Consider the following 27597-nt stretch of genomic DNA (forward strand, 5'->3'; position numbering starts at 1 on the left):
CTCATCTGATAATGTTGTCAGGGTTACAGTCCTCTATGATGTCAGCCCTGTATGGTATATTCAGATATAAATCTATTAGAAAATATACATTTTAATTTACTTTTTTTCCCCTAGGGACCTCAAGGACCACAAGGAAACCCTGGCCCACCAGTAAGTGTCATATAGTATAATTACAAAGCATGCTTCCCATGGGTAGCTCTAAGTAAACCCCATTGAATATGTCAGCTGTCCCCTGTACAAATTTACCCCGGGGCTACTGACAAATGGGGGTAATTCAGACCTGATCATAGCAGCAAATTTGTTAGCATAGAACAAAAAGGTGATATTCAATCTGCGCCAAACAAACGAAGGGTAACGGATGCTTATTTTTGGAAGAAGTCCTAATGCAATTTCAAAAGTCCCGCACGGGTGTACTGTAAACTAACCTTTTTCTGTATATAAATTTGTTAGCAGTTGTGTAAAACCAGGGGGGTAATTCCAAGTTGATCGCAGCAGGAAATTTTTTAGCAGTTGGGCAAAACCATGTGCACTGCAGGGGAGGCAGAGAGAGTTAGATTTGGGTGGGTTATTTTATTTCTGTGCAGGGTAATACTGGCTGCTTTATTTTTACACTGCAAATTAGATTGCAGATTGAACACACCACACCCAAATCTTACTCTCTCTGCACATGTTATATCTGCCTTCCCTGCAGTGCACATGGTTTTGCCCAATTGCTAACAGAATTCCTGCTGCGGTCAACTTGGAATTACACCCCATGTGCACTACAGGGGGGCAGATGTAACATGTGCACTGCAGGGGGGGGGGCAGATATAACATGTGCACTGCGGGAGGGGGGGGGCAGATGTAACATGTGCAGAGAGAGTTAGATTTGGGTGGGGTGTGTTCAAACTGAAATCTAAATTTCAGTGTAACAATAAAGCAGCCAGTATTTACCCTGCACAGAATCAACATAACCCACCCAAATCTAACTCTCTGCACATGTTACATCTGCCCCCCACCCCCACCCCCCCCCCCCACCCCCTGCAGTGCACATGGTTTTGCCCAACTGCTAACAAATTTACTGCTATGATCAGGTCAATATGTTTGGAACAACCTCCCTGCCGAGTACCTTCAAAAACTGTGTGCAAGTGTACCTAGAAGAATTTGAAGGCAAGGGGCGGGCACATCAAATATGAATTTGATTTAGATTTCTCTTCTGCTCACTCACTTTGTATTTTGTTAATCAATACAAATAAACTATTAACCCTTCTATCTTTGACACAATTCTTACCTTGCAGCATTTTTTCCACACTTGCCTAACACTTTTGCACAGTACTGTGTGTGTGTGTGTGTGTGTGTGTGTGTGTGTGTGTGTGTGTAATAATAGGATTTTAATACCTACCGGTATTAAATCCTTTTCTCTTAGTCCGTAGAGGATGCTGGGGACTCCGTAAGGACCATGGGGTATAGACGGGATCCGCAGGAGCTTGGGCACACTATAAAGACTTTGACTGGGTGTGAACTGGCTCCTCCCTCTATGCCCCTCCTTCAGACCTCAGTTATAGGAACTGTGCCCAGGAGAGACGGACATTTCGAGGAAAGAATTTATACTATAAACACAGTGAGTGTCATACCAGCTCACACCATGAACATACCGCAAAACGTGGCATTCAATAGAATACCAGCCCATGGTATGAAAAATATACAGCCATATGCTGAGAGAATATGTAACACAACCTGTGTGTCAATACAACCAATGAGAAAACACTGCATGCCATGTCATGAACAATGTCAGCAACAGCCTGACAGAAAGAAACACCACCAGAGTGTAACCATAACCAATTTCTGCAGACACAGTACGCACTGGGACGGGCGCCCAGCATCCTCTACGGACTAAGAGAAAAGGATTTACCGGTAGGTATTAAAATCCTATTTTCTCAGACGTCCTAGAGGATGCTGGGGACTCCGTAAGGACCATGGGGTTTATACCAAAGCTCCAGACCGGGCGGGAGAGTGCGGACGACTCAGCAGCATCGGTTGAGCTAACAAAAGGTCCCCATCAGCCAGGGTATCAAACTTGTAGAGCATAGCAAAAGTGTTTGAACCCGACCAAGCAGTCGCTCGGCAAAGTTGAAATGCCGAGACTCCTCGGACAACCGCCCGAGAAGAACCCATCTTCCTAGTTGAATGGGTCTCCACCGACTTCGGTAATGACAATCCAGCCGTAGAACGAGCACGCCGAATCGTATCACAGATCCAGCGTGTAACAGACTGCATAGACGCAGGCGCCCCAAACACGCTGTAAACATACCAGACAAATAGAGCCTCTGCTTCCCCAAACTGAGCCAAATTGGTGACCTAAATATTCAAAGCCCTGACTACAATCGAGAGACTTTGACTCAGCTAATGCCTAAGTATCCAACGGCATCAAAACAGGCTGATTTCTGCGAAACCCAGAAAACACATATGTCAGAACTATTATCCGAGTTCTCAATTCCACTCTATCCACATGGAAGATCAAACAGGGCTCTTGTGAGACAAAGCCGCTACTTCGGACACCCGCCTTGCGGACGCCAAAGCCAATATCATAATTTTCAAAAGAGAAATTTTAACACAACCTTTCACAAAGGTTCCAAATAGTGTGACACAAGAAAACGCAACACCACGTCAAGGTCCCGCGGTGCCAACGGGGCACAAATGGAGTTTGGATGTGCAGTGCTTCCTTCAAGAAGGTCCGAATTTACGGAAAGGGTGCCTATTCTTTCTTGAAAGAAAATTGATAAGGACAAAAACGTACTTAACGGAGCCTAACTTTAGACCTGCACCCACACTTGCTTGCCAAGAATGGAGAAGAACGACCCCACTGAAAATTTTCCGTAGTAGCCTTCTCGGATTCACCCAAGACATATATTGTCCTCAAACACGGTGGGAAGGCTTTGCCGTTACTTCTTTCCTAGCCTGAAGAAGTGTGGAAATGACTTCACTGGGAATAGCCTTATTGGCTAGGATAAGACGTTCAACCACCACGCCGTCAAACGCAGCCGCGATAAGTCTTGATATACGCCTGGATTTTGTTGTAACAGCGACTCACGCAGAGGAAGAGGCCATGGATCTTCTGTGAGCAAATCTTGAAGAACTGGATCCCAAGCCCTCCTTGGTTACACCGGAACAATGACGGTCGCCTGAACCTTTGTTCCTCTTACGATTATCACCTTCCTAAGAGTGAAACCGGAGGGGACACATAGGCCAACTGAAAACACCCAAGGTGTCCCGAGGACGTCCACTGCTATAACTTCAGTGTCCCCTGACCCGGAACAATCTCCCTGAGATCTCTCGTTGAGGCGAGACGCCAACCTAACGACTTGAGACACTTCTCAAAGACTTGTCACTTCAGTGAAAACTTCTCGATGACGACTGTATTTCACCCGGATGGAGATCTCGTCTGTAGAGGAATCTATTTCTCTATCGTTCACATCCGGAACGAAGGCTGCCAATTTAGCGTTTACCAGTCTTTTCACCCAGCGGAAAACCTTTTTCGGCTCCTGCCATTGCCGCTTTGCTCCTTGTTTCGCCCTAGCAGCTTACTTACACCACTGCTGTCAGGTCCTCTGACAGAGTTAACACGGGCAGAATACGAAGCATATGTTCACTGAAAAAAGCTCTTAATTCAAGAAAACTTATTGCAGACAAGCTTCCCAGCCTGACCTTTTTCTCTGGAAAAACTTCTCTTGCAAGGACTGCTCCCCAGTCTCGGAAATCTGCATGCATGGACACCAGGATCACATCCTGGATTCCTAACCCTCGTCCCTTTAGGGGGTGAGAACTGAGCAGACACCACAGGAGCGATATCCTGGCTATTAGGATTATAATCCGCATGTATAGATGAGACCCGGACCACATTTCCAACTGGCCCCGTGAAAACCACCTTGGCAGTTGACCTGTTCACCGAAAAGCCTCTGAGGCCGCACCAACTCCTTCATCAATGGAACATATTGATGGATTGTCACTGCAAAACTGATCCTCGGACCTCTTTCCACAGGACACACAGAACCTCCACCATTCAGTATCTACTCTGATACCCACCTCCGACATCTGCGTCATTGGGAACAACAGCTATACCCTGTGTTAAAGAACAGTCAGAGAGAAACAACGATTTGCACCACTCGTTTCATGACCTCGCCTTAATCAGGAGAGTGTCACAGTACAGAATAACAATGGCTCTTACTATTGAAAGAACCCCAGCATACTGCCATCACTCCGGTGAAATGGCAAAGACAACCTGGATATCGACCTAGGTAATCTAAATGTGGGGGAAACACATTTAACCCCTTTTCTACCTTTACATGCTGAAGCACCTTCATAAGTAGAAACTTTATATTTTAAAAAATTATTATTATTAATTTTTTTTTGTATAGCAGGACAATGTCCTGAACCTGACGCAACTCTGGTGTGGTGTCGCGTACTACCTCCCCTTCCAGAGGGGAATCGCCAAGATCTATTCAAAAAAAGTCAGTGAGGGGAATCACCTGTAAACCCCAGCATGTCTTCTATGAGTAACTCCCAGGTCCAAGTCCAGTCTGGGACTGACTGAAGAGTAGTAGACGAGTTCCCACCGGAGTGGGCTCCAGTCAGATAGACCATCGACATGCGGTGGATGTGTTAGACAATAGACAACAACGTCCGCTTCTGCGAACCTAACAAGGCTGCAGAACTCTTACCTTGTCACCTTCCACAATTTGCCCCGAAAAGGAAAAAAATAAGAATTTACTTACCGATAATTTTATTTCTCATAGTCCGTAGTGGATGCTGGGGACTCCGAAAGGACCAAGGGGAACAGCGGCTCCGCAGGAGACTGGGCACAAAAGTAAAAAGCTTTAGGACTACCTGGTGTGCACTGGCTCCTCCCCCTATGACCCTCCTCCAAGCCTCAGTTAGGATACTGTGCCCGGACGAGCGTACACAATAAGGAAGGATTTTGAATCCCGGGTAAGACTCATACCAGCCACACCAATCACACCGTACAACTTGTGATCTGAACCCAGTTAACAGCATGATAACAGAAGGAGCCTCTGAAAAGATGGCTCACAACAATAACCCGATTTTTGTAACAATAACTATGTACAAGTAATGCAGACAATCCGCACTTGGGATGGGCGCCCAGCATCCACTACGGACTATGAGAAATAGAATTATCGGTAAGTAAATTCTTATTTTCTCTTAACGTCCTAGTGGATGCTGGGGACTCCGAAAGGACCATGGGGATTATACCAAAGCTCCCAAACGGGCGGGAGAGTGCGGATGACTCTGCAGCACCGAATGAGAGAACTCCAGGTCCTCCTCAGCCAGGGTATCAAATTTGTAGAATTTAGCAAACGTGTTTGCCCCTGACCAAGTAGCTGCTCGGCAAAGTTGTAAAGCCGAGACCCCTCGGGCAGCCGCCCAAGATGAGCCCACTTTCCGTGTGGAATGGGCTTTTACAGATTTTGGCTGTGGCAGGCCTGCCACAGAATGTGCAAGCTGAATTGTACTACAAATCCAACGAGCAATCGTCTGCTTAGAAGCAGGAGCACCCAGCTTGTTGGGTGCATACAGGATAAACAGCGAATCAGATTTTCTGACTCCAGCCGTCCTGGAAACATATATTTTCAGGGCCCTGACTACGTCCAGCAACTTGGAATCCTCCAAGTCCCTAGTAGCCGCAGGCACCACAATAGGCTGGTTTAAGTGAAAAGCTGAAACCACCTTAGGGAGAAATTGAGGACGAGTCCTCAATTCTGCCCTGTCCGTATGAAAAATCAGGTAAGGGCTTTTATAGGATAAAGCCGCCAATTCTGAGACACGCCTGGCTGAAGCCAGGGCTAACAGCATTACCACTTTCCATGTGAGATATTTTAAGTCCACAGTGGTGAGTGGTTCAAACCAATGTGATTTTAGGAATCCCAAAACTACATTGAGATCCCAAGGTGCCACTGGAGGCACAAAAGGAGGCTGTATATGCAGTACTCCCTTGACAAACGTCTGAACTTCAGGAACAGAAGCCAGTTCTTTTTGGAAGAATATTGACAGGGCCGAAATTTGAACCTTAATGGACCCCAATTTGAGGCCCATAGACAGTCCTGTTTGCAGGAAATGCAGGAAACGACCCAGTTGAAATTCCTCTGTAGGGGCCTTCCTGGCCTCGCACCACGCAACATATTTACGCCAAATACGGTGATAATGTTGTACGGTTACATCCTTCCTGGCTTTGATCAGGGTAGGGATGACTTCATCCGGAATGCCTTTTTCCTTCAGGATCCGGCGTTCAACCGCCATGCCGTCAAACGCAGCCGCGGTAAGTCTTGGAACAGACATGGTCCCTGCTGGAGCAGGTCCTTTCTTAGAGGTAGAGGCCACGGGTCTTCCGTGAGCATCTCTTGAATTTCCGGGTACCAAGTCCTTCTTGGCCAATCCGGAGCCACGAGTATAGTCTTTACTCCTCTCCTTCTTATGATTCTCAGTACTTTTGGTATGAGAGGAAGAGGAGGGAACACATACACTGACTGGTACACCCACGGTGTTACCAGAGCGTCCACAGCTATTGCCTGAGGGTCCCTTGACCTGGCGCAATATCTGTCCAGTTTTTTGTTGAGGCGGGACGCCATCATGTCCACCTTTGGTTTTTCCCAACGGTTCACAATCATGTGGAAGACTTCTGGGTGAAGTCCCCACTCCCCCGGGTGAAGATCGTGTCTGCTGAGGAAGTCTGCTTCCCAGTTGTCCACTCCCGGAATGAACACTGCTGACAGTGCTATCACATGATTCTCCGCCCAGCGAAGAATCCTTGCCACTTCCATCATTGCCCTCCTGCTTCTTGTGCCGCCCTGTCTGTTTACGTGGGCGACTGCCGTGATGTTGTCCGACTGGATCAACACCGGCTGACCCTGAAGCAGAGGTCTTGCCTGACTTAGGGCATTGTAAATGGCCCTTAGTTCCAGGATATTTATGTGAAGTGACGTTTCCATGCTTGACCACAAGCCCTGGAAATTTCTTCCATGTGTGACTGCTCCCCAGCCTCTCAGGCTGGCATCCGTCGTCACCAGGACCCAATCCTGAATGCCGAATCTGCGGCCCTCTAGGAGATGAGCACTCTGTAACCACCACAGGAGAGACACCCTTGTCCTTGGAGACAGGGTTATCCGCTGATGCATTTGAAGATGCGATCCGGACCATTTATCCAGCAGATCCCACTGAAAAGTTCTTGCGTGGAATCTGCCGAATGGAATCGCTTTGTAAGAAGCCACCATCTTTCCCAGGACCCTTGTGCATTGATGTACTGACACTTGGCCTGGTCTTAGGAGGTTCCTGACTAGGTCGGATAACTCCTTGGCCTTCTCCTCCGGGAGAAACACCTTTTTCTGTACTGTGTCCAGAATCATCCCTAGGAACAGCAGACGTGTCGTCGGAATCAGCTGCGATTTTGGAATATTTAGAATCCATCCGTGCTGTCGTAGTACTACTTGAGATAGTGCTACTCCGACCTCTAACTGTTCTCTGGACCTTGCCCTTATCAGGAGATCGTCCAAGTAAGGGATAATTAAGACGCCTTTTCTTCGAAGAAGAATCATCATTTCGGCCATTACCTTGGTAAAGACCCGGGGTGCCGTGGACAATCCAAACGGCAGCGTCTGAAACTGATAGTGACAGTTCTGTACCACAAACCTGAGGTACCCTTGGTGAGAAGGGCAAATTGGGACATGGAGGTAAGCATCCTTGATGTCCAGAGACACCATATAGTCCCCTTCTTCCAGGTTCGCTATCACTGCTCTGAGTGACTCCATCTTGAACTTGAACCTTTTTATGTAAGTGTTCAAGGATTTCAGATTTAAAATGGGTCTCACCGAGCCGTCCGGCTTCGGTACCACAAACAGCGTGGAATAATACCCCTTTCCCTGTTGTAGGAGGGGTACCTTGATTATCACCTGCTGGGAATACAGCTTGTGAATGGCTTCCAATACCGCCTCCCTGTCGGGGGGAGACGTTGGTAAAGCAGACTTCAGGAACCGGCGAGGGGGAGACGTCTCGAATTCCAATTTGTACCCATGAGATACTACCTGCAGGATCCAGGGGTCCACTTGCGAGTGAGCCCACTGCGCGCTGAAATTCTTGAGACGGGCCCCCACCGTGCCTGAGTCCGCTTGTAAGGCCCCAGCGTCATGCTGAGGACTTGGCAGAAGCGGGGGAGGGCTTCTGTTCGTGGGAAGAGGCTGTCTGCTGCAGTCTTTTTCCCCTTCCTCTGCCCCGGGGCAGATATGAGTGGCCTTTTGCCCGCTTGCCCTTATGGGGACGAAAGGACTGAGCCTGAAAAGACGGTATCTTTTTCTGCTGCGAGGTGACTTGGGGTAAAAAGGTGGATTTTCCAGCCGTTGCCGTGGCCACCAGGTCCGATAGACCGACCCCAAATAACTCCTCCCCTTTATACGGCAATACTTCCATATGCCGTTTGGAATCCGCATCCCCTGACCACTGTCGCGTCCATAATCCTCTTCTGGCAGAAATGGACATCGCACTTACTCTTGATGCCAGAGTGCAAATATCCCTCTGTGCATCTCGCATATATAGAAATGCATCCTTTAAATGCTCTATAGTCAATAATATATTGTCCCTGTCCAGGGTATCAATATTTTCAGTCAGGGAATCCGACCAAGCCACCCCAGCACTGCACATCCAGGCTGAGGCGATTGCTGGTCGCAGTATAATACCAGTATGTGTGTATATACTTTTAAGGATATTTTCCAGCTTTCTATCAGCTGGTTCCTTGAGGGCGGCCGTATCAGGGGACGGTAACGCCACTTGTTTTGATAAGCGTGTGAGCGCCTTATCTACGCTAGGGGGTGTTTCCCAACGCGCCCTAACCTCTGGCGGGAAAGGGTATAATGCCAATAATTTTTTAGAAATTAGCAGTTTTTTATCGGGGGAAACCCACGCTTCATCACACACCTCATTTAATTCATCTGATTCGGGAAAAACTACGGGTAGTTTTTTCACACCCCACATAATACCCTTTTTTGTGGTACTTGTAGTATCAGAAATGTTCAAAACCTCCTTCATTGCCGTGATCATGTAACGTGTGGCCCTACTGGAAAATACGTTTGTTTCCTCACCGTCGACACTGGAGTCAGTGTCCGTGTCTGTGTCTGTATCGACCTGAGGTAACGGGCGCTTTAGAGCCCCTGACGGTGTTTGAGACGCCTGTACAGGTATTAACTGATTTGCCGGCTGTCTCATGTCGTCAACAATCTTTTGTAAAGTGCTGACACTATCACGTAATTCTTTCCATAAGACCATCCAGTCAGGTGTCGACTCCCTAGGGGGTGACATCACTAACACAGGCAATTGCTCCGCCTCCACACCATTTTCCTCCTCATACATGTCGACACAACGTACCGACACACAGCACACACACAGGGAATGCTCTGATAGAGGACAGGACCCCACTAGCCCTTTGGGGAGACAGAGGGAGAGTTTGCCAGCACACACCAGAGCGCTATATATATACAGGGATAACCTTATATAAGTGTTTTTCCCTAATATAGCTGCTGTATATATTTATATGCCAATTTAGTGCCCCCCCTCTCTTGTTTTACCCTGTTTCTGTAGTGCAGGACTGCAGGGGAGAGTCAGGGAGCCTTCCTCCAACGGAGCTGTAAGGAAAAAATGGCGCCAGTGTGCTGAGGAGATAGGCTCCGCCCCTTTTTCGGCGGCCTTTCTCCCGCTTTTTTATGTAAAAATAGGCAGGGGTTAAATACATCCATATAGCCCAGCAGCTATATGTGATGTATTTTTTTGCCAAAAAGGTGTTTTTATTGCGTCTCAGGGCGCTCCCCCCCAGCGCCCTGCACCCTCAGTGACCGGAGTGTGAAGTGTGCTGAGAGCAATGGCGCACAGCTGCGGTGCTGTGCGCTACCTTCGTGAAGACAGGACGTCTTCTGCCGCCGATTTTCCGGACCTCTTCAGTCTTCTGGCTCTGTAAGGGGGACGGCGGCGCGGCTCCGGGACCCATCCATGGCTGGGCCTGTGATCGTCCCTCTGGAGCTAATGTCCAGTAGCCTAAGAAGCCCAATCCACTCTGCACGCAGGTGAGTTCGCTTCTTCTCCCCTTAGTCCCTCGATGCAGTGAGCCTGTTGCCAGCAGGTCTCACTGAAAATAAAAAAACCTATTTAAACTTTTACTCTAAGCAGCTCAGGAGAGCCACCTAGATTGCACCCTTCTCGTTCGGGCACAAAATCTTAACTGAGTCTTGGAGGAGGGTCATAGGGGGAGGAGCCAGTGCACACCAGGTAGTCCTAAAGCTTTTTACTTTTGTGCCCAGTCTCCTGCGGAGCCGCTGTTCCCCTTGGTCCTTTCGGAGTCCCCAGCATCCACTAGGACGTTAGAGAAAGAAAGGTATCAAACCGGTTATACTGAGAGCATCCCACAACCGAACGCGTCACCAACCGTTGTGAGGGAATCCAAGTCACGTAGCAGACTTACCCACGGTAACTGCCAAGACTGACCAACCCGAGGCCACCCCTACAGCGGTACACCGTCCCAGGGAAATACTCCAGTATCTCTCGGATTCAGCCTCAGCATTTCTACTGCAGACGCACTGCAACCTGGCGCCATGTTATAGAAAAGGATCAACATAAGACACATCCCTTCTTTCTATAGGGTAAATCTATCGGATGCCTTTCCGAATACCACATTCCCCCCATGTGCAGGCAATGTACATAACTCCAGAGTAAAGAATAAAATATCACTTAGCTTCCTGTGTACAATCCTTTGCGACAGGGCCCCGTGTCGACCAGGAGTTGACTTTCACAGTATTCTATCCGCAGCGGAAAAGAATAACCATTCGGGCTTCTTTCTAACACCAACTCGTCACGGCCGACCTAGAGCTTTACCAACAGAGCGACCAGCACATGAGAAGGAATACTATTATTGCAGCATCCATTAACAATGTAATATAAATACACATAATGTAATACCCAACTACACACACATCCTAAATATATCCATATATATCCATATATATATATATATATATATATACACATAAGCGGATTATCCGGAACCAACGGGTCCCTAGTGACATTAATGTGTTCTGACTGTGTATGACATGTACTGAATCCCCAGTTCTGGATCTGCCAGGAAACAATATGGTCGACAGGAAACCCAGTATTCGTCGACAGCAGGGAGTAGTAACCAGGTAAAATAACATACTTATAACTCCGAGGGGACTGAAGGAAGATACATAATAAGTTCAATAACACTCCCCTATATGTACTACCATGTCTGCGCACGAGGTACAGGCCCACGGAACCGTACCCCACATATACATATAACATATATACAGGTATAGGTAGTTACCGCATGTAAATTAACACCCAGTAATAATAGTCGGTGCCGACAGAATCACCCACATACTACTGTGTCTCCCATACAGAGTTTACTTTTGACAAGTATACAACTACCGACTTGCTGACACTGCATCTACAGAATCAAGTGCCAACAGTAGCCGGCAATGTCGACCGTGATCCGCATAAATGACAGAGCACGCACACCTGTCGACCTGTGTCAACTAAACTATAGTGGGTATCCGACAGGGAACACACAGATATAAATATATATTTATAACACACAGAATACCAGCCCATTTGTCCAAAAATAGCGCTATTTTCCTCTAAACAGCACTCAACATTGTGCCCCCTCATGCTTTTGGCGGGGACAAGCAGAAAATGGCGCTGTATCTTGAAGTGAAGGCGAAGCCCCGCCCCTCCCGGCGCGCTCCAGCCCGCAAAAAATATAACTTCGTATATACCAACGGGGTCCCTATACAGTGTATAGACACTGTATAGGTGTACTTTCACCCCCAACAAGTTATATATATATATATATATATATATATATATACACATTGCTGCTCAGGGCGCTCCCTCCCTAGCGCCCTGCACCCTCGTAACAACCGTTGGGGGGGGGATGACGGCGCGGCTCCGGGAACAAGAAGCTATGCGAACCACGTGATCGAACCCTCTGGAGCTAATGGTGTCCAGTAGCCTAAGAAGCAGAGCCCTTAACTCAGAAGAAGTAGGTCTGACTTCTCTCCCCTCACTCCCACGCTGCAGGGAGCCTGTAGCCAGCAGGTCTGCCTGAAAATAAAAAACCTAACAAAGTCTTTTCAGAGAAACTCAGGAGAGCTCCCCTAGTGTGTGTCCAGTCACTCCTGGGCACAAAGTCTAACTGAGGTCTGGGGGAGGGACATAGAGGGAGGACCCAGTTCACACCCAGTCAAAGTCTTTTTAGTGTGCCCAAGCTCCTGCGGATCCCGTCTATACCCCATGGTCCTTACGGAATCCCCAGCATCCTCTAGGACGTCTGAGAAATAACAATCTTGGGTATGCGATCACACTTTTATATATTATTATTATTATTATTATTACATTTTATTTATATGGCGCCACAAGTGTTTTGCAGCGCCGTACAAAGGACAGCACAGGGAGACAGAACTTACATTACAGTAGATAAATAACAGAAATAGAATACAGGTAACACAGAGCAGCACAATTCTCATACATAATACAGCATAGATGTAAGTAGCGAGGGAGTGATCATCGTACTACTAGGGGCTGGCGCCATAGATAGAGATGAGCCTTTACCAGCAGGAGAGAAAGCGGTAAAGATGGTCGCTGAGTAGGAGAGAGCTGCGAGTGACATGTGAGGAGAAGAGGGCTTAGATAACAAGAGGAAAGAGGGCCCTGCTCTGAAGAGCTAACAATCTAGTGTGAAGGAGCGACAGACAGATGACATGAGGTGCAGCAAGTGGGAGGTAGCCTGATGGCAGTATGTACACAAAGCAGAGATGTTCAAGGCATGAGGCAGGGGGATGGAGGAGCGGCCTCAAAGCAGGGGGATGGAGGAGCGGCCTCAGGGCAGGGGGATGGAGGAGCAGCCTCAGGACTAGGTTATGCATTGGAGGGGTATGCTTTGATGAATAGGTGGGTTTTCAGTGCCCGTTTGAAGCTTTGCAAGGTCGGGGAGAGTCTAATGGAGCAGGAGAGTGCGTTCCACAGAAGGGGTGCAGCACGGGCATAGTCTTGAACTCGAGCATGGGAAGCAGTGACCAGGGCGGTGGAGAGGTGACGGTCATTGGTCAACCGTAGGGGGCGGAAGGGAGTATGAAGGGAGAGGAGGTTGGAGATGTAGGGAGCAGTGGAATTAGAGATGGCCTTGTATGTGAGGGTGAGGAGTGTGAAGAGGATTCTGTGGGGGAATCGGAGCCAGTGCAGGTATTGGGGAAGGGGAGTGGCAGATGTGGAGCGGCGGGAGAGGAAGATGAGCCTAGCTGCCGAATTGAGGGGCAGATTGGAGGGGAGCGAGATGGGAGGAAGCGAGGCCAGTGAGGAGAACATTGCAGTAGTCGAGTCGTGAGATGACCAGTGAATGGATGATGAGTTTAGTTGCACTCTGGGAGAGAAATGGCCTGATGCGAGCAATGTTGTGTAGCTGGAACCAACAGGATTGCACCAGAGCTTGGATGTAGGGTGCAAAGGAGAGGGAGGAGTCAAGAGTGACGCCCAGGCAGCGGAGTTGGGGAACGGGGGAGATGATGGTGTTGTCAACAATGATAGAGATATTGGTCGGGGGTGTTACTCTGGATGGGGGGAAGATGATGAGTTCAGTTTTGTCCATGTTGAGCTTCAGAGAGCGCTCAGACATCCAGGGGGAGATGGCGGAGAGGCAGCTGGAAACCTGAGAGAGGACAGGGGTGGACAGATCAGGAGAGGAGAGGTAGAGTTGTGTGTCATCAGCATAGAGGTGGTATTGAAGGCCAAAGGAGTTAATGAGCGCAACCAGGGAAGAGGTGTACAGGGAGAACAGAAGGGGGCCGAGGACAGAACCCTGAGGGACACCAACAGGAAGGATGGAAGGGTGTGAGGTGGTGCAGGAGGTAGACACAGAGATGGAGCGGTTAGTGAGGTAAGAGGTAAATCAGTCAAGGACGGTGCTAGAGAGGCCAATGTTTTGGAGTGTGCGGAGGAGGAGAGGGTGATCCACAGTGTTAAAGGCAGCAGAGAGGTCCAGAAGGATGAGCAGAGCGAAGTGGCCCCTGGATTTGGCCGAAAGCAGGTTATTGGTGACCACAGCCACCAAAGTTCTCTATACTGTATATATCATCACAGATGCCGTAAAGGACATTTTCTAATGTATATTTTGCAAGTTACTGGAGAAAACCTTAAAAACATTTTACATTTTTCTTTATAGGGTCCACCGGGCGCACCAGGCCGAGCGGTAAGGCTAAAGGTTAACTGTATAAAACCCATGAAATTCTCACATGTGAACATGAAGATAAATTACACTGCCAGCCTTTCCATGCCTCCCCCGTTACATCTTATTACCCTCACCCCCTCTGAGGCACGGTGTCACATCTGCAGTGTGTGCCAGCCTTTCCCTGCCTCCCCCGTTACATCTTATTACCCTCACCCCCTCTGAGGCACAGCGTCACATCTGCAGTGTGTGCCAGCCTTTCCCTGCCTCCCCCGTTACATCTTATTACCCTCACCCCCTCTGAGGCACAGCGTCACATCTGCAGTGTGTGCCAGCCTTTCCCTGCCTCCCCCGTTACATCTTATTACCCTCACCCCCTCTGAGGCACTGCGTCACATCTGCAGTGTGTGCCAGCCTTTCCCTGCCTCCCCCGTTACATCTTATTACCCTCACCCCCTCTGAGGCACGGTGTCACATCTGCAGTGTGTGCCAGCCTTTCCCTGCCTCCCCCGTTACATCTTATTACCCTCACCCCCTCTGAGGCACGGTGTCACATCTGCAGTGTGTGCCAGCCTTTCCCTGCCTCCCCCGTTACATCTTTATTACCCTCACCCCCTCTGAGGCACTGCGTCACATCTGCCATGTGTGCCAGCCTTTCCCTGCCTCCCCCGTTACATCTTTATTACCCTCACCCCCTCTGAGGCACAGCGTCACATCTGCAGTGTGTGCCAGCCTTTCCCTGCCTCCCCCGTTACATCTTATTACCCTCACCCCCTCTGAGGCACGGCGTCACATCTGCCGTGTGTGCCAGCCTTTCCCTGCCTCCCCCGTTACATCTTATTACCCTCACCCCCTCTGAGGCACGGCGTCACATCTGCAGTGTGTGCCAGCCTTTCCCTGCCTCCCCCGTTACATCTTATTACCCTCACCCCCTCTGAGGCACGGCGTCACATCTGCAGTGTGTGCCAGCCTTTCCCTGCCTCCCCCGTTACATCTTATTACCCTCGCCCCCTCTGAGGCACGGTGTCACATCTGCAGTGTGTGCCAGCCTTTCCCTGCCTCCCCCGTTACATCTTATTACCCTCACCCCCTCTGAGGCACGGTGTCACATCTGCAGTGTGTGCCAGCCTTTCCCTGCCTCCCCCGTTACATCTTATTACCCTCACCCCCTCTGAGGCACGGCGTCACATCTGCAGTGTGTGCCAGCCTTTCCCTGCCTCACCCATTAGAGCTTATCATCACATGTGTGTGTAGCCATCACTCTGCAGCCTGCAGAACATTAGTGTTACCTATTAGACTACAAGCCAGTCGCATTAGCTATAGAATAATGTAAACTACATAAACATCGCCTACCTGAGCAATATCTATTTTCTCCATAAGACACCACATGGGGCAGGTGTAGTAAGCTATACACAGTTCATTACTTCTCTCATTGATCCGCAGATATACTATATATTCAACATATTGAGAAGCTTATTCACCATCCAAGCGCCAGGCCCCACCCCACCACAGTATCAGCTGTCACAGCGAAACGCAAACCACGCGCACTTAAACAAAGATGTGGTATTGTAGCCCAATACGTGATATAACCAGACGGTGGCAAAAATACAGAAATGTTTGTTTTTGTCCACTGTAATACCATGCCCCCGATTGTAATATACCGGGGCACTAGAAGGCACATCCTAAATAAATCACTGGCAGCAATGTCTCAGTCACTTGGTGTGGTGTAGAAGGGGTTAAACGCGCAGCTCTGAGCGCTGCGTTTATGACCTGATTGTCTACATACAGTTGTTATATTGTTAATTTCTTTTCCATTTTGTGACATAGAAAACGCTGGACATGAACACGGCCATTCAGGCGCTGATGGAGTCGCACGCGGCCCTGCGGATGGAGGTGAGGCCTAAACAGAATTGGAGCCAGTAGGTTGTATTTCCCCTTTCCCTGGAGCACTGATAGTCCCACTGCACCAGGGTGCACCCGTCACTTGCACACTGGAAGCGGATATTGGGGGCTATCCTAGCAAAATCTGCCACCACTAAAGTCACATGCTGGGAGCCGCCCAGCACAGGGCAAGGACACCCAGCGTGTGTGGTGCCGCCCCGCAATGCAAGTGCAATCGCATCGCTAAAGCCTCAAATAGAGGTCGGCCCCTGCCTACGTGGCATGGCTGTGTAAGCAGGGGCACCACGCCATGTTTCCACTAGCAGGGAACGCAGGCGCTAGCATCGGTCTGCCTCGAAAATGGCCATGATATGCCTGCGTTTCCTGCTCTCCTCCCCAACCCCATGTCGCCGCCCCCGGACACCCGATGCCTGTCAATCACTATGCGACCACAAACTTCCAGTTGAGTGAAAACCGCCCATTTCCATCTCTGAATAGCCGCCATTATGGGTCGCAAATTTGCACTTGGATAAACTATCATCAGTGAAATGGATCATAAATCCTTTCGCTAATGCCTCAGTGGAGTGGGCACAAAGTACCCGGGACCAACCCTCACAGTGGTCTCATCTCAGATCCTGGTGGTCCCAAGCCCCACAGTGGTCTCGCCTTAGCTCCGAGTGGTCGCAAGCCCCACAGGGGTCTCACCTGAGCTACAGGTGGTCCCAAGCCCCACAGGGGTCTCACCTCAGCTCTGGGTGGTCCCAAGCCTCACAGGGGTCTCACCTCAGCTCCAGGTGGTCTCAAGCCCCACAGGGGTCTTGCCTTAGCTTTGAGTGGTCCCAAGCCCCACAGAGGTCTCACCTTAGCTCTGAGTGGTCCCAAGCCCCACATTGGTCTCATCTCAGCTCCAGGTAGTCCCTAGCCCCACAGGGGTCTCACCTCAGCTCCAGGGGGTCCCTAGCCCCACAGGGCTCTCACCTCAGCTCTGGGTGGTCCCAAGCCCTACAGTGGTCTCACCTCAGCTCTGGGTGGTTCCAAGCCCCACAGGGGTCTCACCTCAGCTCTGGTTGGTCCCTAGCCCCACAGAGATTCTCACCTCAGCTCTGGGTGGTCCCAAGCCCCACAGGGGTATCACCTCAGCTCTGGGTGGTCCCAAGCCCCACAGGGGTCTCACCTCAGCTCTGGGTGGTCCTAAGCCCCACAGGGGTCTCAACTCAGCTCCGGGTGGTCCCTAGCCCCACATTGGTCTCACCTCGGTTCCGAGTGGTCCCAAGCCCCACAAAAGTCTCAGCTCTGGGTGGTCCCAAGCCCTACGGGGTCTCACCTCAGCTCCGGTAGGTCCCTAGCCCCACAGGGGTCTCACCTCGGCTCCAGGTGGTCCCTAGCCCCACAGGGGTCTCAGCTCGGCCTAGGAACGCTGCACCACAAGGCTACTTTTTGATTGTGTCCATTGAACTGAATTCTGTTTTAAACAAAATATCCATCTAAGTAACTTATCCATAGAAAATCCTATTTATTGATATAATGATTGAAAATCGTTGTTACCCAGAAATACTATAACTATGAATCTGTGGCTCAGATCCAGCGTCCTCGTGTATAAATATGATTTACTGTCATTCTGTTGCTAACATGGGGCCTGATTCAGGTGTGGTGGGAGGAGCTAGCACTGCTTCGTACATAGCTCTTATATGGTAATGCAGCGCTCTTGCCGCGTTACCGATCTGGACTGCAGGCCTGAGTCACACAGCTGGATGCAGCTGCAAGTGCGATTTCCTCCGCAACGCAGCTGCAGATATCAGCAAGCGAAGCCGCCGCCCAGAACCCAGATACCCACCGGAGCTACCACAACTCATTCACAACAGCATACACATACGCAGCCTGCAAGCAAGAACAAGGAACATCGGGCTGAAGAGTAGACCTACGGCTATGCAGACTGGACCGGCAGCAGTCACCCAGGCGCCATGAAAACAGCCACTCCCCGCTAACACCATGTTACCACCCCCAAACCATCACTTACTGTCAATCACTTTGTGATTGCGTGTGGGAACGTAGCGACACCTTTAAATATGCGCAATGCGAACGCAGAACATTTGCAGGCTGCCGATAATCGCTCCGTTGCGTGGAACATCGACTTTGCATTTCTGTCTGAGTCAGGCCATGAGGCTGAGGACTCCTTATCGGATCATATGCTTGATCCAAGGTGTCGCACAAGCCGGCCGCAGCAGATCCAACAATGGGGACCTGGCCTCGTCACTCCCCCACAATGGCGGTGGCACACCTTCGTTTTGGGAAACAGAGGCTGTTGCCGCTCCCTCCTCACCCCCAAAGGACAGAAGACAGCCAATCACTGACAGTCTGATGCCGTACTCTGCCCGACGTAGCAGACACGCACTGCACACACACAGTACGGGTCCGACGCATGCGCAAACTATCTAACATCAGTGCTGTGCGGAATGTGCCGCAACTCCAACCACGTGTGAATGACCCCCATGGTGCAACGTAATGACAGGAGCTTTGGGGGTAATTCAGGATGCATTGCTGCAGCGATCACAGTCTGAATTACTTTGTGGAGTGCGAATGCGCAGCGGCCGCACTGCGCGTGCGCCCCCGGGAGCCCAGTGAGATGCGGTCAGCATCTCAGGGCTGTGATCGCCTCTGCCTGATTGACAGGCAGAGGCAGTCGCGGGGTGGGAGGGGGCATGAAAATAGCATAAGAACGCCGTTGGCGGGGCGTGGTCCGGACAATGGAGGCGTGTCTGGACCATTGGGGGGCGGGATGCTGCGGCTGCGTGATGTCACACACAGCCGATGTGGTGGGTAGCTCCCTGCCAGCGAGCAGGGAGCTACTCATCAGGTACAAAAGCATCACCGCCGTGCAATGATTTTGTGCCTGTGCAAAGGGGTAGGGCCTGACATGCGGGGCGTACTGAATAAATGATCGTACATGTGCTAAATACGTCTATTATCAGCTCTGAATTACCCCCATTGTGAGCACATTTCCACAGATCACTATCATTGTATAATGGTGTGTAGGAATTGGAAGTGATTGGATATCGGGTGCTGTGGTTGTTAGTTATCATTGTATAATGCCGTGTAGGAATTGGAAGTGATTGGATATTGGGTGCTGTGGTTGTTAGTTATCATTGTATAATGCCGTGTAGGAATTGGAAGTGATTGGATATTGGGTGCTGTGGTTGTTAGTTATCATTGTATAATGCCGTGTAGGAATTGGAAGTGATTGGATATTGGGTGCTGTGGTTGTTAGTTATCATTGTATAATGCCGTGTAGGAATTGGAAGTGATTGGATATTGGGTGCTGTGGTTGTTGGCTATCATTGTATAATGCATGTAGGAATTGGAAGTGATTGGATATTGGGTGCTGTGGTTGTTAGCTATCATTGTATAATGGTGTGTAGGAATTGGAAGTGATTGGATATTGGGTGCTGTGGTTGTTAGCTATCATTGTATAATGCCGTGTAGGAATTGGAAGTGATTGGATATTGGGTGCTGTGGATGTTAGCTATCATTGTATAATGCAGTGTAGGAATTGGAAGTGATTGGATATTGGGTGCTGCGGTTGTTGGCTATCATTGTATAATGGCGTGTAGGAATTGGAAGTGATTGGATATTGGGTGCTGTGGTTGTTAGTTATCATTGTATAATGCATGTAGGAATTGGAAGTGATTGGATATTGGGTGCTGTGGTTGTTAGCTATCATTGTATAATGCCGTGTAGGAATTGGAAGTGATTGGATATTGGGTGCTGTGGTTGTTAGTTATCATTGTATAATGCATGTAGGAATTGGAAGTGATTGGATATTGGGTGCTGTGGTTGTTAGCTATCATTGTATAATGGCGTGTAGGAATTGGAAGTGATTGGATATTGGGTGCTGTGGTTGTTAGCTATCATTGTATAATACGTGTAGGAATTGGAAGTGATTGGATATTTGGGTGCTGTGGTTGTTAGCTATCATTGTATAATGGCGTGTAGGAATTGGAAGTGATTGGATATTGGGTGCTGTGGTTGTTAGCTATCATTGTATAATACGTGTAGGAATTGGAAGTGATTGGATATTGGGTGCTGTGGATGTTAGCTATCATTGTATAATGCGTGTAGGAATTGGAAGTGATTGGATATTGGGTGCTGTGGATGTTAGCTATCATTGTATAATGCAGTGTAGGAATTGGAAGTGATTGGATATTGGGTGCTGTGGTTGTTAGCTATCATTGGATAATGTCGTGTAGGAATTGGAAGTGATTGGATATTGGGTGCTGCGGTTGTTGGCTATCATTGTATAATGGCGTGTAGGAATTGGAAGTGATTGGATATTGGGTGCTGTGGTTGTTAGTTATCATTGTATAATGCATGTAGGAATTGGAAGTGATTGGATATTGGGTGCTGTGGTTGTTAGCTATCATTGTATAATGCCGTGTAGGAATTGGAAGTGATTGGATATTGGGTGCTGTGGTTGTTAGTTATCATTGTATAATGCATGTAGGAATTGGAAGTGATTGGATATTGGGTGCTGTGGTTGTTAGCTATCATTGTATAATGGCGTGTAGGAATTGGAAGTGATTGGATATTGGGTGCTGTGGTTGTTAGCTATCATTGTATAATACGTGTAGGAATTGGAAGTGATTGGATATTTGGGTGCTGTGGTTGTTAGCTATCATTGTATAATGGCGTGTAGGAATTGGAAGTGATTGGATATTGGGTGCTGTGGTTGTTAGCTATCATTGTATAATACGTGTAGGAATTGGAAGTGATTGGATATTTGGTGCTGTGGTTGTTAGCTATCATTGTATAATGCATGTAGGAATTGGAAGTGATTGGATATTGGGTGCTGTGGATGTTGGCTATCATTGTATAATGGCGTGTAGGAATTGGAAGTGATTGGATATTGGGTGCTGTGGTTGTTAGCTATCATTGTATAATGCATGTAGGAATTGGAAGTGATTGGATATTGGGTGCTGTGGTTGTTGGCTATCATTGTATAATGGCGTGTAGGAATTGGAAGTGATTGGATATTGGGTGCTGTGGTTGTTAGCTATCATTGTATAATGCCGTGTAGGAATTGGAAGTGATTTGATATTGGGTGCTGTGGTTGTTAGCTATCATTGTATAATGCCGTGTAGGAATTGGAAGTGATTGGATATTGGGTGCTGTGGATGTTAGCTATCATTGTATAATGCATGTAGGAATTGTAAGTGATTGGATATTGGGTGCTGTGGTTGTTAGTTATCATTGTATAATGGCGTGTAGGAATTGTAAGTGATTGGATATTGGGTGCTGTGGTTGTTAGCTATCATTGTATAATACGTGTAGGAATTGGAAGTGATTGGATATTTGGTGCTGTGGTTGTTAGCTATCATTGTATAATGCATGTAGGAATTGGAAGTGATTGGATATTGGGTGCTGTGGTTGTTAGTTATCATTGTATAATGGCGTGTAGGAATTGGAAGTGCTTGGATATTGGGTGCTGTGGTTGTTGGCTATCATTGTATAATGGCGTGTAGGAATTGGAAGTGATTGGATATTGGGTGCTGTGGTTGTTAGCTATCATTGTATAATGCCGTGTAGGAATTGGAAGTGATTGGATATTGGGTGCTGCGGTTGTTGGCTATCATTGTATAATGCCGTATAGGAATTGGAAGTGATTGGATATTGGGTGCTGTGGTTGTTGGCTATCATTGTATAATGCTGTGTAGGAATTGGAAGTGATTGGATATTGGGTGCTGTGGTTGTTGGCTATCATTGTATACAGGCTTGGACTGGCCCACAGGGGTACAGGGGAAACCACCGGTGGGCCCTACTGCCTGGGGGCCCACCTCCTGCTCTAAGGAACAGGTTCTAGACTGTGCACTTGAATTATACATTATACATATGTTACCTTATACTGGACTGTGGTGTATTTTCTACAGTGCATTGTTGTTATTAATCTGTTATTAATCTGGTACATTATCATGCATGCAGTAGCAGAATTTACTGTATATATTTATGAAGGGGCCCAGACGTTGCACTCTCTAATGGTTAGTCAAACCAATGTGGTGGCTGACCACCCCCCCCTCTGCAGGCTGGTCACACCCATAACATGGGCCCCTACCACTGCATTCCCCCGGTGGGCCCTACATGCCCCAGTCCGACACTGATTGTATAATGCCGTATAGGAATTGGAAGTGATTGGATATTGGGTGCTGTGGTTGTTGGCTATCATTGTATAATGCTGTGTAGGAATTGGAAGTGATTGGATATTGGGTGCTGTGGTTGTTGGCTATCATTGTATAATGCCGTATAGGAATTGGAAGTGATTGGATATTGGGTGCTGTGGATGTTAGCTATCATTGTATAATGCCGTGTAGGAATTGGAAGTGATTGGATATTGGGTGCTGTGGTTGTTAGCTATCATTGTATAATGCCGTGTAGGAATTGGAAGTGATTGGATATTGGGTGCTGTGGATGTTAGCTATCATTGTATAATGGCGTGTGGGAATTGGAAGTGATTGGATATTGGGTGCTGTGGTTGTTAGTTATCATTGTATAATGGCGTGTAGGAATTGGAAGTGATTGGATATTGGGTGCTGTGGTTGTTGGCTATCATTGTATAATGGCGTGTAGGAATTGGAAGTGATTGGATATTGGGTGCTGTGGTTGTTAGCTATCATTGTATAATGCCGTGTAGGAATTGGAAGTGATTGGATATTGGGTGCTGTGGTTGTTGGCTATCATTGTATAATGCCATGTAGGAATTGGAAGTGATTGGATATTGGGTGCTGTGGTTGTTGGCTATCATTGTATAATGCCATATAGGAATTGGAAGTGATTGGATATTGGGTGCTGTGGTTGTTGGCTATCATTGTATAATGCCGTGTAGGAATTGGAAGTGATTGGATATTGGGTGCTGTGGTTGTTAGCTATCATTGTATAATGCCGTGCAGGAATTGTAAGTGATTGGATATTGGGTATTGTGGTTGTTAACTATCATTGTATAATGCCGTGTAGGAATTGGAAGTGATTGGATATTGGGTGCTGTGGTTGTTAGCTGTCATTGTATAATGCCGTGTAGGAATTGGAAGTGATTGGATATTGGGTGCTGTGGTTGTTAGCTATCATTGTATAATGCCATGTAGGAATTGGAAGTGATTGGATATTGGGTGCTGTGGTTGTAAGTTATCATTGTATAATGCCGTGTAGGAATTGGAAGTGATTGGATATTGGGTGATGTGGTTGTGTGGTTGTTAGTATCATTGTATAATGTCGTGTAGGAATTGGAAGTGATTGGATATTGGGTGCTGTGGATGTTAGCTATCATTATATAATGGCGTGTAGGAATTGGAAGTGATTGGATAGTGGGTGCTGTGGTTGTTAGCTATCATTGTATCATGGCGTGTAGGAATTGGAAGTGATTGGATATTGGGTGCTGTGGATGTTAGCTATCATTGTATAATGGCGTGTAGGAATTGGAATTGATTGGATATTGGGTGCTGTGGTTGTTAGCTATCATTGTATAATGTCGTGTAGGAATTGGAAGTGATTGGCTATTGGGTGCTGTGGTTGTTAGCTATCATTGTATAATGGGGTGTAGGAATTGGAAGTGATTGGATATTGGGTGCTGTGGTTGTTAGCTATCATTGTATAATGCCGTGTAGGAATTGGAAGTGATTGGATATTGGGTGCTGTGGTTGTTAGCTGTCATTGTATAATGCCGTGTAGGAACTGGAAGTGATTGGGTATTGTGGTTGTTAGCTATCATTGTATAATGGCGTGTAGGAATTGGAAGTGATTGGATATTGGATGCTGTGGTTATTAGATATCATTGTATAATGCCGTGTAGGAATTGGAAGTGATTGGATATTGGGTGCTGTGGTTGTTAGTTATCATTGTATAATGCATGTAGGAATTGGAAGTGATTGGATATTGGGTGCTGTGTATGTTAGCTATCATTGTATAATGCCGTGTAGGAATTGGAAGTGATTGGATATTGGGTGCTGTGGTTGTTAGCTATCATTGTATAATGCCGTGTAGGAATTGGAAGTGATTGGATATTGGGTGCTGTGGTTGTTAGCTATCATTGTATAATGCCGTGTAGGAATTGGAAGTGATTGGATATTCGTTGTGGATGTTAGCTATCATTGTATAATGCATGTAGGAATTGTAAGTGATTGGATATTGGGTGCTGTGGTTGTTAGCTATCATTGTATAATGCCGTGTAGGAATTGGAAGTGATTGGATATTGGGTGCTGTGGTTGTTAGTTATCATTGTATAATCCATGTAGGAATTGGAAGTGATTGGATATTGGATGCTGTGGTTGTGAGCTATCATTGTTTAATGCCGTGTAGGAATTGGAAGTGATTGTATATTGGGTGCTGTGGATTTTAGCTATCATTGTATAATGTCGTGTAGGAATTGGAAGTGATTGGATATTGGGTGCTGTGGTTGTTAGTTATCATTGTAAATTGCGTGTAGGAATTGGAAGTGATTGGATATTGGGGGCTGTGGTTGTTAGTTATCATTGTATAATGCGTGTAGGAATTGGAAGTGATTGGATATTGGGTGCTGTGATTGCTAGCTATTATTGTATAATGGCGTGTAGGGATTGGAAGTGATTGGATAGTGGGTGCTGTGGTTGTTAGCTATCATTGTATAATACGTGTAGGAATTGGAAGTGATTGGATATTGGGTGCTGTGGTTGTAAGCTATCATTGTATAATGCCGTGTAGGAACTGGAAGTGATTGGATATTGGGTGCTGTGGTTGTTAGCTATCATTGTATAATGTGTATAGGAATTGGAAGTGATTGTATATTGGGTGCTGTGGATGTTAGCTGTCATTGTATAATGCCGTGTAGGAATTGGAAGTGATTGGATATTGGATGCTGAGGTTGTTAGCTATCATTGTATAATGTGTATAGGAATTGGAAGTGATTGGATATTGGGTGCTGTGGTTGTTAGCTATCATTGTATAATGTGTATAGGAATTGGAAGTGATTGTATATTGGGTGCTGTGGATGTTAGCTGTCATTGTACAATGCCGTGTAGGAATTGGAAGTGATTGGATATTGGATGCTGTGGTTGTTAGCTATCATTGTATAATGTGTATAGGAATTGGAAGTGATTGTTTATTGGGTGCTGTGGATGTTAGCTGTCATTGTATAATGCCGTGTAGGAATTGGAAGTGATTGGATATTGGATGCTGTGGTTGTTAGCTATCATTGTATAATGCCGTGTAGGAATTGTAAGTGATTGGATATTGGGTGCTGTGGTTGTTAGCTATCATTGTATAATGCCGGGTAGGAACTGGAAGTGATTGGATATTGGGTGCTGTGGTTGTTAGCTATTATTGTATAATGCCGTGTAGGAATTGGAAGTGATTGGATATTGGGTGCTGTGGTTGTTAGCTATCATTGTATAATGCCGTGTAGGAATTAAAAGTGATTGGATATTGGGTGCTGTGGATGTTAGCTGTCATTGTATAATGCATGTAGGAATTGGAAGTGATTGGATATTGGGTGCTGTAGTTGTTAGCTATCATTGTATAATGGCGTGTAGGAATTGGAAGTGTTTGGATATTGGGTGCTGTGGTTGTTGGCTATCATTGTATAATGCCGTGTAGGAATTGGAAGTGATTGGACATTGGGTGCTGTGGTTGTTAACTATCATTGTATAATGCCGTGTAGGAATTGGAAGTGATTGGATATTGGGTGCTGTGGTTGTTAGCTATAATTGTATAATGCATGTAGGAATTGGAAGTGATTGGATATTGGGTGCTGTGGTTGTTAGCTATCATTGTATAATGCCGTGTAGGAATTGGGTGCTGTGGTTGTTGGCTATCACTGTATAATGGCGTGTAGGAATTGGAAGTGATTGGATATTGGGTGCTGTGGTTGTTAGCTATCATTGTATAATGCCGTGTAGGAATTGGAAGTGATTGGATATTGGGTGCTGTGGTTGTTAGTTATCATTGTATAATCCATGTAGGAATAGGAAGTGATTGGATATTGGATGCTATGGTTGTTAGCTATCATTGTTTAATGCCGTGTAGGAATTGGAAGAGATTGGATATTGGGTGCTGTGGATTTTAGCTATCATTGTATAATGTCGTGTAGGAATTGGAAGTGATTGGATATTGGGTGCTGTGGTTGTTAGTAATCATTGTAAATTGCGTGTAGGAATTGGAAGTGATTGGATATTGGGTGCTGTGGTTGTTAGTTATCATTGTATAATGCGTGTAGGAATTGGAAGTGATTGGATATTGGGTGCTGTGATTGCTAGCTATTATTGTATAATGGCGTGTAGGGATTGGAAGTGATTGGATAGTGGGTGCTGTGGTTGTTAGCTATCATTGTATAATACGTGTAGAAATTGGAAGTGATTGGATATTGGGTGCTGTGGTTGTAAGCTATCATTGTATAATGCCGTGTAGGAACTGGAAGTGATTGGATATTGGGTGCTGTGGTTGTTAGCTATCATTGTATAATGTGTATAGGAATTGGAAGTGATTGTATATTGGGTGCTGTGGATGTTAGCTGTCATTGTATAATGCCGTGTAGGAATTGGAAGTGATTGGATATTGGATGCTGTGGTTGTTAGCTATCATTGTATAATGTGTATAGGAATTGGATGTGATTGGATATTGGGTGCTGTGGTTGTTAGCTATCATTGTATAATGTGTATAGGAATTGGAAGTGATTGTATATTGGGTGCTGTGGATGTTAGCTGTCATTGTATAATGCCGTGTAGGAATTGGAAGTGATTGGATATTGGATGCTGTGGTTGTTAGCTATCATTGTATAATGTGTATAGGAATTGGAAGTGATTGTATATTGGGTGCTGTGGATGTTAGCTATCATTGTATAATGCCGTGTAGGAATTGGAAGTGATTGGATATTGGATGCTGTGGTTGTTAGCTATCATTGTATAATGCCGTGTAGGAATTGTAAGTGATTGGATATTGGGTGCTGTGGTTGTTAGCTATCATTGTATAATGCCGGGTAGGAACTGGAAGTGATTGGATATTGGGTGCTGTGGTTGTTAGCTATTATTGTATAATGCCGTGTAGGAATTGGAAGTGATTGGATATTGGGTGCTGTGGTTGTTAGCTATCATTGTATAATGCCGTGTAGGAATTGAAAGTGATTGGATATTGGGTGCTGTGGATGTTAGCTGTCATTGTATAATGCATGTAGGAATTGGAAGTGATTGGATATTGGGTGCTGTAGTTGTTAGCTATCATTGTATAATGGCGTGTAGGAATTGGAAGTGTTTGGATATTGGGTGCTGTGGTTGTTGGCTATCATTGTATAATGCCGTGTAGGAATTGGAAGTGATTGGATATTGGGTGCTGTTGTTGTTAACTATCATTGTATAATGCCGTGTAGGAATTGGAAGTGATTGGATATTGGGTGCTGTGGTTGTTAGCTATCGTTGTATAATGCATGTAGGAATTGGAAGTGATTGGAT

At 46.9% G+C, this 27597-nt stretch overlaps 1 protein-coding gene across 4 annotated transcripts in view; it reads left to right on the forward strand.

Moving 5' to 3' along the window:
• COL24A1 (collagen type XXIV alpha 1 chain) overlaps window positions 1-27597 on the forward strand; it is a 767149-nt gene that overhangs the window by 725983 nt on the left and 13569 nt on the right. For 3 of the 4 annotated variants that reach the window (XR_010186531.1, XM_063938932.1, XM_063938933.1), the window contains exons 54-56: window positions 115-150; window positions 14258-14284; window positions 16088-16153. Coding sequence is in view for 3 of the 4 variants with exons in the window: in XM_063938932.1 (XP_063795002.1) it covers window positions 115-150; window positions 14258-14284; window positions 16088-16153 (129 nt within the window). In the remaining variant the exon portion in view is untranslated. Of the gene's footprint in view, window positions 1-114; window positions 151-11441; window positions 11516-14257; window positions 14285-16087; window positions 16154-27597 lie in introns of those variants that run through there. The other variant, XM_063938934.1, reaches the window with a different exon arrangement.

This window comes from Pseudophryne corroboree, chromosome 9, assembly GCF_028390025.1.
Source record: "Pseudophryne corroboree isolate aPseCor3 chromosome 9, aPseCor3.hap2, whole genome shotgun sequence".
NCBI lineage: Eukaryota > Metazoa > Chordata > Amphibia > Anura > Myobatrachidae > Pseudophryne > Pseudophryne corroboree.